The sequence below is a fragment of the Ascaphus truei genome, chromosome 5 (genome assembly GCF_040206685.1).
Source record: "Ascaphus truei isolate aAscTru1 chromosome 5, aAscTru1.hap1, whole genome shotgun sequence".
Taxonomy (NCBI): Eukaryota; Metazoa; Chordata; class Amphibia; order Anura; family Ascaphidae; genus Ascaphus; species Ascaphus truei.
This window is the reverse complement of record NC_134487.1, coordinates 72,393,413-72,404,948: the sequence shown is the minus strand read 5'-3', so window position 1 is coordinate 72,404,948 and position 11,536 is coordinate 72,393,413. Positions and strand designations below refer to the sequence as shown.

The following is an 11,536-nucleotide window of genomic DNA, read 5'->3' as shown; positions in this document are numbered from 1 at the left end:
GAAGAGGTGTGGGGGTAGTTCCCTCATGTGTCCCCGGGGAGACGACAGCCCACCCAGCTACCCTATTCTGTGTGAGCATGCAGGTATCTGAGGAGGGGCACCTGATCCGAAGGTGACCAGAACCTCTGCTGGAGGAGCTGCAGCCACTCACAACGCAGCCCCCGAAAAAGGGAGCTGCACAATGTACTTTCTGCCATGCAAAATGGTGGTTCCCGCCAAAAATAGGGACAGCATGTCAGCTTGCAAAAGATTTGCAAAATATGCAAGCTCTTCCTACTCTCAACCTCCAGAACTGGCGCAAAATGCAGAGAACGCACCCCTTTCTCCTCCTGTATTGGACGTCTGGGTCCACCAGGGGAGGAGATGGGGGGCGGCAAATAAGGGAATGGCCGGATGCGAGGAGCTCAAACACACGAGGACGTTGCCACTTAGACGTGTGCGGAGCTGCTCCAGTGCTAAGTCTAAAATGGCTGCTGATCTAGGAACCCTTTACGAGCTAACTGGCGGGGTCATAGTTGTGCTGCAGGATAATGAAAATATGTTGCTGGGGGTCTACCCACTATGCGACTGCCCTGGACAAGAGCTGCGGTTGCTGACTAAATGTGGATTTTGCCACATTCCTTACCTTCGGCCCAAAGCAACGGGCCCGAGCTTAAATGTCCTGGTACAGAAGTTGTGTTTCAGACAATCCAGGGGGAGCACATGTGGGAAACAAAAGACAAATAAAAAACAATTTAAGTGCAGACGTTTTGGATAAGGAGATCAATGATGTGTTGAAAATCTTGGCTCTAAAGGTGAATCTACTCACAAGGTGGTTGTGGTTTTAAATGCAGTTAGCAGATAGGGCTGCTACCCATAAGGATATAATGGTGTGTGGGATTCCCTCCAGGCACGTCTCGTCAGTTGGGACATGGTATATGTAGAGGAGAAAAACAGCACTACATAGCGCAATCTGATATAAACTTTATGTAAAAATTGATAAACATATAAAATGTGCACTTACAATGTGCTAGTTAAAAGTAAGCATTTGTCACAATCAATGTGAAATCTGTGGGTACTGTGCAGCTCTCACCGCCTCCCCTCGCCGTCCCGGAGCTCCTTCGCCTGCACCTCAAGAGTCCAGCTTCTCTCAGTGTTTCCTCCGGTGCGTGTGACGTCACGGCTCTGTGGGTGGTGAAGCTACGGGTCCCTCACTGATCCAAAAAGCCACTCTACGCGTTTCGCCCAGCTTCCAAGAGCTCCGGGACGGCGAGGGGAGGCGGTGAGAGCTGCACAGTACCCACAGATTTCACATTGATTGTGACAAATGCTTACTTTTAACTAGCACATTGTAAGTGCACATTTTATATGTTTATCAATTTTTACATAAAGTTTATATCAGATTGCGCTATGTAGTGCTGTTTTTCTCCTCTACATATACCATCTCCCAACTGACGAGATGTGCCTGGAGGGAATCCCACACACCATTATATCCTTATGGGTAGCAGCTCTACAGTATCTGCTAAATGCATTTAAAACCACAACCACCTTGTGAGTAGATTCACCTTTAGAGCCAAGATTTTCAACACATCATTGATCTCCTTATTCAAAACGTCTGCACTTAAATTGTTTTTTATTTGTCTTTTGTTTCCCACATGTGCTCCCCCTGGATTGTCTGAAACATATCTTTCTCCCTGGAACCCATAAAACAGGTTCCACCAGAGGGTCTGAGCAGGGTTTTATAATATCTGTTTACCATTTTTGGTTTTATTTTATTTAGCTCACTACTTTATTACACTGAATTTTGCATTTATTGTCACTTAATGTTAAGTAGCTAGCGCCTTTTTTCACTTTAATTCACAATACACTGGTACAGAAGTTATCAGTGCTTGGCCCAAGCACAGAAAGCTGCCACACAGTACCTGCGGCGGAGCTAGGAGATGCGTGAGGCCTGCACCATGCTGCCGCGTACGTAGCGGCATCATAGAGGCACTTTGCAGCTTTAGGACTTGCGGAGAAATTCCACAAGGTAGTACCATCCGGCACTACCTCCCACCCCACCACGGTGCTGATTCCATTTCCACGACTAGCGGAAGTTGAGCGGGTGGAGTTGTCCGGCCGGATGGACTCCCAGAATGCTGATCTTACTCCACTGAGTGACCGGTCCTCAGACTCATTTCTCTTACAGTGCTGGGGAAGAAAAGAAGAGAGGGACCACCGAGAGGCTGCAGCCATTGCTGCGGCCAAGTACACCACTGCTCGGGACTGTGGCTAATTGAGCACTGCCGGAACTATGGACACTACCATTGCTCCGCCTGGGAGGTCTCATTAGTCCCCCAGCTCAAGGACTCTAAGGTGGCTGCCCCCCACTGCCCGCATACCTTATGCTGACTTCACCCCTAGTGTTAAATTGCTGTCACCTTGACCCTTATCACCGGTGAGTTCTCTGGTTCCAAGGAGCAAAGCTATTATGCCTGATGTATATGTTACCTCTGTGGTGGGTGCTTTACTCTGGTGGGACCAAATGTATAGGGGGTATGTGTCTGACTTAAACATGACACGCTTGGTTCTGGAGGAGCGTGACTAGGTGTAATCTTGGTGGGAGGAGAGTCAGTTTATGCCAGAAGAACAGGCTGAAATTATGCGCAAGTGAGCTAGCAAGTCTTTATCAGATACACTTCGATCTTCCAATACAGTGGAGGGCCCTGTGAAACCTTTATGGGAGGGGTCCCTATATTGGGTTTTTCCCAGTAAGGCAGTGTGGCATCACTTAATGAAGTGTAGGAGAGCAGAAAGGGTACTAGTGCACTGACTCAAGAAGATGGGGTTTGACTATTCATATCTCCCTGAGCCATTGATGAGGAGCGCTGAAGCACATCGGGATGAGTGGGTACGGTCCGCCATCCTAGACTACCTGGTCAGTAGTACTGAAGGGTCCATGCTCTGTGGGGAGGACAGAGCTAAATATCTGGTGAAGGTATGTGTTGTGGGCCGTAATATCCATCTAAAGCAGGTGGAGTACGTATCAGAGTCAGGTAGGAGGCGCTGTCATTCTGTCACCGTGCCTGATAGTGAGGGCAGGCTGGTAAAGAAGCCTGACCCTGAACATTACTACTGACCTGGTTCAGTAATCCCAGCTGTACGGGACCCAGGTTTCTCAAAATAAGGGAGGTCCCGGTTGTATTATGTGCTATTACTGTTTGCACTGTATTGTTACCTAATGCACACGTATCATGTTCAATTCTTTGGTTGTTGGTACATTATATCGGTGGTGCATATTCTGTATTCCTCAGTGTGAGCGTGAGAGTTTTCACCAAGGGGAGGATGTAGGCTAGCCCTCCAGCTACTATCTTTTTTTTGGACCGTAACAGTATACGTGCTGTTAGTTACAGGCACTGTGAGGGATAAGCTATCTCATTAAGGCCTAGCTTGTTGTTGCAGCTTGGATGAACTGTTACTGTATCCAGGGGCGGACCTAGCAACAACCTGAGAGTATCATCCTTGGGAGGATACTGGCTGAGTCACATGCAACCAATGGGATGCCTGTCAGTGTCAGACCTGCCCAGTTTTGGGGCAGAGTTACAAGCCACTCCCCGGTGGTACATATCTAACACACTCCCAGAAATCAGGGCTCTCTCCCCTCCTCCGTGTAGTGGGAGCATGTTTATAATACCCTATATACCAAGGCCTCCTGTTCCACCTCACAGGTATGCAGCGCACACAGAATACAGCAATAGTGGCACAATCTCCCATAGGGTGGGGGAAAGGGTGCCACACACACACACACACACACACACACACACACACACACACACACATATATATATATATGCTGTGACCATGCAGCAAGCTTAAGCCTATAGGGAACCATGTTGATGGTTTTGAAGCAAAAGGTGGCACTGTGTGCTCATTTGCATGTCATTTCCTTGAATCCCTTGCTACAGTGGAAGTGCTGTGTGCTGGGTGATAATGGTGAAAGGCAGGGTTGCAGACCTATCTAAGACATGCAAATGAGTATACAGTAATATTTCCATGAGAGAGAGAGAACGAGAGAGAGAGAGAACGAGAGAGAGAACGAGAGAGAGAGAGAACGAGAGAGAACAAACACACCAAGGAAGTAGTAGCAGGCAATATGCTTAAACAAGGACGCATAAGGCAACTCATTCATAAGAAAGGCTTACATACAAACGAGGCTTGGAGAGTGCACAACAGTGTGAAGCTGAGCAAGATTCTCAATATGGGCAATCAAGGGGAAAGCATTTCTGAAATGTACTAGCACCAAGGTGATGAACACCTGTGATTTGTATGGGCTGGGCTCCAAATAAAATTGATTAGTATGATATATCTGGTGAAACAGAAAACCTGTACTGAAGTCACTTCTCCCCCACTCGACAACTACAGGCCTTGTAAAGGCAACATTGGAAATGCTTGGCTATTTAAGGTAGTAATTCAACCTATGTCCACTTTTATGTCAGTGCACTGTTAAAATAAACTTATAATTATAATATTACCATGCCTCTATTTTTAATGCCAAATAAATGTCACTTAGAAGCTCCATGTCTCTCTGTATATGACCTCACTGCTGCAGAGAGGAGTTAAATTGAATATTAAAATGTGACTTAATTTGTGAAGCTAAAAGTTCCTCTTTTGAAAGAAAACATTCCATGTAACTTTATCACAAACGATTATCTATAGCACTATAATTAATTAGACATTAGTGTCTGATGGGACATTACGTATGACATTTTGATATTTTTTTCTACAGTACACATTGTACACATAAAATCCAATTCATAGGCATAAGTCATTAACATTCCTTAAAGCATAGTGGCTACTCAGAAACATTAAAACAAAATAAAAAATAATAAAGAAATTTGAAAGGAGGGCAATATAAACATTAGAAGATTTTTTAGCCAGTTATAGGATTTATGAAAGTGTATTCTTACACAAAATAAATGAAATGATGGCATATTAATATTCATGAAAAAGATAACCTCTACAGATAAAAAAAAGAAGCCAGTAATGAATAATGCATCTTTCCAAGTAATTTACAAAAAAATTTCCCTAGAAAATCATAACTACTGTAAATTAAGGCAGCTACAATGGCAGATAAGCTGCTATCAAAATCAAAACAGACTATGATGAGATGCATTAAAAATCTGTCACAACAACTGCAATAAAAAATCAATATAGAGAATAAAATGAACACAGAACACATTAACAAACCAAATATATAATAAGGAGACATTTAGCTTCAGTAGATTGAATTAAATGTATCTATGATTTTGCTGTATACCTTTCAGAGCCATTTCAGGAATTATGTAATTATAGGGAAAATACAAATAAAAAGGTATTGGGTCACAATTGTATTTGATCTTCTAATCACTTAACTGAAGTAGTTATGCTTGCCAGTACAACATGGCCCTCTTCCCATCCACTTCTCAATATTAAAAGCAAAATATAAAAAAACACTGTATAAATTATGCTTTCATCTTAAGTACCAGCAACACTTTTAAATGGATAAAAAGTTAAATGTGACCAACTGAAACACGCAAAGATATTAAATATATAACTATGTGGCGCCCATCATTCATGCATTTATAGTTTAGGAACATTGTAATTCCACATAAATCCATATCCACATTCTCACTATTTCATTCCAGCTCACTAGACAAAATAGAAAAAAAGGGTTAGTTGCATAACTGGAAAAATGTAAAATTTTATTCCAGGAAAATTAACAGGCTACACAGGAAAAATTTTGGCAAATGCAACTTTATATTTAAAATTCACACACATCTGTATCTTAAAGAAGGAAAGACTCACAGACTCTAATGTATTTCTAAAATACTCAAAATTATATGCTTTCACAAGAAAAGAAAAACTGAAATAATTTAAACAACCAATACACCAAAATGTGCAGAAAGTATAAACAAGACACTGTGCCTTCAGTAGAATATATGCTTCACAAATTGTGCAAAATATAATACTAAGGCTCCGGTCTCCCAAAGACAGCTGACCTAAAATATAAACATACTTCAACTGCCCTTTCTTAGAATGAACCAGAATTGGCAGCACATCTGGAAATCTGGTATCATCCAAGTGATGTGCATACTGATTTGGGGTACAATGGGAGTAAAAGGAAAGAGGTGGACTAAGTGATCTTTCATGCACTCCCATATGATTGACCCGAGTTACTGATTGAATTATTTTAATCCAAGGTTAAACAAAATGGAAGATACTAGATAACCCATTAAGGCAACATGTATTTATTCTGTATTAGTATGAGTGTTCCATATGCAGATCCTTAAATACTGAAAATTGGATATTACGTTGCCGAATCAACAAATAAAAAACACAGAATACATTTAAATGCTAGATTCACTGTTAAAGAAAACCTTCGTTTTATAGAAAGAATACTTGAAAAAGTAGAACATAATTTTAACAAAAAAAAAAAATACTGCTTTGGAATGCTCCTCAAAATTTACTTACAAGATAAAGGAACCTTTTAATAAGGGAATCCAATAATGCATGGCACATCCTTAATCAGTTACAGTGCTTTAAATTCCCATTTGTCAATCTTTGCAAAAGAAACCCCAAACGGTATTAATTATTCGAAGAGTCTTCAAACTCTTAAAAGCATTTTTATTAACACATTTACCTCAATTCAATTTATTAAGATGTCCAATGCTAACCTTTCTGGATGTTCTTGTTTTTATGTAGTGACATACACAGCATTCAGCAGTGATTCCTAGCACCTGCCATTTGTAAGATCTAACTTTCAACCACAGAAATGAATTTAGAGCCGTGGTTCAGTCCTTTGTTTCCAATTACAAACCTTCCCTGGTGGCCAACAGGAACACTTTAGGTTAAAATAGGATTACAGGTGCGCTATTGCAAAGTGTGCACAATGCTGCTGACGTTCCATTCTTGATCTTCTTCTCAAGACATGGCTAGAGGCCACAATTGCTTAGCAGAGAAGGGTAGTGTTTCACAAGGCTAAAGATTTTGCAGATGCTCCCTCATATAACACAGTAAGGTTCCCTTGGTAACCTCGATTTTCTGCAGTAAAGAAGGGTTGTGCTGAAACAGCGCCTCAGCTCCCTGTTTGAGAAAATGCAGACAAAAGGATTGATTCCAGCTTGGGCAAAACTCATCCAGACAGCTGCTGTTAGAAATCCTCCTGGTACCACAGGACCTCTTGCAAAAACTCTCCAGTAACAAGCAACCAAGTAGGGGCCCCACAAGGTCAGGAAAAGGAATGTCATAATATAGAACATTCTACTGATTCTTTTTTCCATTTTGAACTCATCTAAAACCAAGAGCCTTCTCCTGCCTGTGGTATTTGCATTTTGCCTTATTCCCAGTAAGGTGGGTGGTGTGGGACCCCTTCCAAAGCCAGCTAGCCAGTTAGCAGCTGCTTGACCGCTGGCTCCAGGACCATGGAAAGTCCAGTTCTGGCTCACTGCTGCTACAAACTGGACTGGCTTCATTTTCCTGCGATCATGAACAAAAAATATCAGCTTGAGGTAGACAAGCTGTGTGGCTAGAAGAATGAGGGCAAGAAGTAACATAAATCCCAAGGAATCATTGGCCCTGAATGAACGGTGCTGAAACGTGCATTGGTCTTCCTCCCTAATGAATGAGTATGTGCCAACATCTAGAACTGGGGGAAAGGCCATTGCTACAGATAATGTCCACACCATACAAATCACCGCCAAGCAAGTCCAAAATGTCAGCCTTTTTGTATAAAAACGGTGGTGAGCTATAGCTAAGTATCTGGTGACACTGATACAGAACAGCATGAAAGCAGTGTGAAAGCAAGACAGAACCCCAAGAAAGGCGATCACTTTGCATGTAAGAGCCCCATAAGTCCAAGTGGAGCCATTCTTTACCGAGGTGAACACAAATGGGAAACAAATAGCAGATCTGAGGATATCTGAGCAGCAAAGATCCAATAGGAAGTAGTAAGGAGCTCTGTGTAAGGTCTTATCTTTGACTAGTAAAATGGAGATAAGAAGGTTACCCACCACACTGACTCCTATAATAAAACCCAATGAAGTCAGTTTTAGAAAAGCTGTTAAAGGAGACACATTTTGCAGAATGTTGTCAGCTGCATGGCTATCGTTCGCCATAGATGGATGATATGGATATTGCTTCAGTCAAGTCTCATGGTCTATATACAATGGCAAGCACAAGGTAGATCCATACATTTTACTGCAAATGTAATCCACAAAAACAGCTCAGTTGGTGTCTAGGCACACATCCTGCTCTTTCCTCCTTCTGATGTGTCATGCTGTCAAGAGATCTGAAAAAAAATTAAGCTATCAGTTTTTAAGCCAGTAAGTAATGATGTGAGAAAGTGCTAACATAGGGATGTTAATTTATGGAATACAGGAATAGGAGGCTCATTCGAGTACTATCATTTGTTTTTAAACTTTGCATGTAGACACTGTTGAGAACATTAAGAGATGGCAATTTCATTTCCCTATGTGAAAATACAAAATCGTATCTGTAAATCATAAAAAGGCCACACACACACACACACACACACACACACACACACACACACACACACACACACACACACACACACACACACACACACACACACACACACACACACACACACACACACACACACACACACACACACACACACACACACACACACACACACACACACACAAAATGCAAATGTTACATTTACTCCAGGAATCCCTTATATTTACCGATAGGTAGCTGCTGTGCTGATATGCATCACACCCATATACAGTAAATCCTGCAGAATGTGTTTTTAGTCTAAGGCACCACAGCACAATATTAATTAATGGACAGTCTATGTACATTATGCAGGAACCATAATTCCTTCAACTCCTTCTCAGCTGATCATGTTGTCTGTGTATAGCCCGTATAAATCTCGGCAATTCCATCCATATTAGGCTTGCGCTCATGTAAACATTGGAAAAGGAAACACACCCTAGAAATAAAGCCCCCCAATCTGTAAAAGCCCCCTTGCCAGGAATAAATACGAGCACATAATAGCGTTATTCGTCCTTCCTGACTCCCACTATCCTCGATTGGTGCTGCAATCCAACATTTCCGTGCAGAATAGTGATATTGTAATGCAGCTTAGATGAACGGCTCCAGTACAGCAAACCACATTAGGGATCAGGCTCCATTATTCATATGAATCATTGCAACTGTTACTATGCCCCTTTTTGTTCTCAAATAATAAGGGGGAATCTAGTGGGGTTTTTTTTTTTGCATGGCTTAATCTTCAGTGTCGATTTGTTACACATACAAACTAACATATATATATATATATATATATATATATATATATATATATATATATATATATATATATATATATATATATATATATATATATATATATATATATACATACATACATACATACATATATATATATATATATATATATATTATACACACACACACACACACACACACACACACACACACACACACACACACACACGTATATACTGTATAAACATATACATAGACACACACACACCTAACATACTTTATATCTACAGCCTATGTGCATATCTACAGATAGGTGTCTTGTACATATCTGGATGTTCTGTATTTTCTGTATGGCCATAGAAAATGTCCCTTTGTTAGGGTTGTTTCCATTATCAGAGGAATGCAGCTCTCTTCCCCCGGGTTGTCAGTACCCTCTAGCCACGGAGCTGTAATATGCAGAGCTGCTGTACATGCATTGTCTGTATGTACTCCCATTATGCAGTTTATTGTCAAAAACAATAGGTATGATTATGTCAAATAGCCGTCACCTAATTAACGTTTGGCTACACACCATTAATTATACACACACATGCTTATAAAAAAAACAAAAGTTAGAATAAATGTTCCTACCTGTTGGTGCTAAATATCCTGACAAGAGTATTTTTTTCCGGTGGAGCTTCTTCTTTCTATAAAATGCTGATTTTTTTTTTCCTTAGGTACCTTGCCTGAGAACATAGTCAGTGGCTTGGACGGCGCATGCGCTCTGAGGCTCCTTGAGCTGCTAGCCTCGTCCTCCCCTGTCGCAGCAGCACAGACTCTCCCAGCAACAGCAGCAGTAGCCCCACAGATGTCTCAATGAGAGCACGTCAGGCAGCCTGTCGTGTACCTGCTGCAGCTCCCGGATTCATCTCATAAACACCTCGCCCAGCCCAACTCGGACAATTAAACCGGCAAGACGTGTTGTGTGTACAGTATAACAGGTCTGCTTCTGCCTCCATGGAATCAGGGTCTAGGAGCAAAATGCAAACACACTATCCACCAATGATTGCAGCTTGCAGCGCATTTTCTTGCTGCTTGACAATGTGCATTATATTTGATCAAAAACATGTTTTTTTTTTTTTTGCACTAAAAACAAAACGAGCTGTGTTCCTCAAATGTCACGTAATCGATTTTGTTACATAGAAAAAAAAAACAGAGTGGAAACACCCATAGAGATGGATGCATTGTGTTTTTATGTGTAGTTGAGTGGGAGGGTAATGATGAGCACATTGTTACTGGGAAGAACATGGTAGCATTTGCATGCATCCCTCAGCTAGGGTGGGATCATGTAAAGTACCTCCAAATGATTGGCATTTCCATTCTGAAATACATATATTCAAGAAAACATGTCTGGTGACAATTTTCCTATCTAAATAAGTAACATTATTACACATAGTTTTATTTTATGAGTCCTATTGCTACATCTTTCTTTTGTTGTATTCAAAATATCCATTTGTTTCTTTACTTGTTATTTTGCTTCTTTGGATTCCCCTTGATAAATAACAAATGTATCATTTTATGTCGAATAATAGTATTGGGGATGCAATGCTTTTTTTCTGATGTTTAGAAAGTGACCAGTCTAGCCAGCTAGCAGGACCATGCCAAATATTCACATTAAAACACAACTGACCAGTATTCCTTTGTTGTTACCAGTAGAGGGTACTGTTTTGAATACATTGGAATATGTGGCTTTGTGATATGCAATACATTAAAGGTACAGTGTACAATTATTTTATAACTTCTTTTTACTTCCACATAATTTAATATTAGCCATGTATAATTTATAATGGTTCATGTGCATGAGGCCCATCAGACCTCACCATACACTAGTTATTTCTCATGCTGTCACAATCAGCAACTACAGTATAACATGGATGCTACATAATAATTTATGGTGAAAAAAAAAGGAAAGCCGCCATGAACTGTTACCCATTTAAAGGAGCAATTCAAGCAATACCCAACATGTGTTTTTTAGTCAATTCTGTAGTATTAGATAATACTTACTGTGCTTTTAATTTTCTATTATTCAACTCTTAATGCCATTTGTAATGAGTTTTAATATACTGAGCATCCTTTGATTTCTATAGCAGGGTTTAGCCCACCTGCCAAGCAGTGCAAGATTTTTGCAACACTTTCCTGTTTGTGATCATTTGTTGCCAATGTTCCAAGCAGTTTGAGTTGTAAACTGTAACAATAGGCAATGTTACTAATATACATTGTAGCTGCTGAGTTACACTGACTGAAG

General features: G+C 40.8%; 1 protein-coding gene across 2 annotated transcripts; it reads right to left on the bottom strand.

Annotated features, from left to right (window-relative positions):
• Window positions 1-5,722: 5,722 nt before the first annotated feature.
• On the bottom strand, window positions 5,723-10,462 carry GPR85 (G protein-coupled receptor 85). Of its 2 annotated transcripts, none has more exons than XM_075600015.1 (2): window positions 9,883-10,462; window positions 5,723-8,284 (listed from the first exon to the last, which is right to left on the bottom strand). In XM_075600015.1, the coding sequence occupies exon 2, from the start codon at window positions 8,109-8,111 to the stop codon at window positions 6,999-7,001; it is 1,113 nt and encodes a 370-aa protein (XP_075456130.1). In that variant the 5' UTR covers window positions 8,112-8,284; window positions 9,883-10,462; the 3' UTR covers window positions 5,723-6,998. The 2 variants fall into 2 exon arrangements, with proteins under 2 accessions (XP_075456130.1, XP_075456131.1); XM_075600016.1 differs by lacking the exon at window positions 9,883-10,462 and adding an exon at window positions 8,709-9,133.
• Between the last annotated feature and the right edge of the window lie 1,074 nt (window positions 10,463-11,536).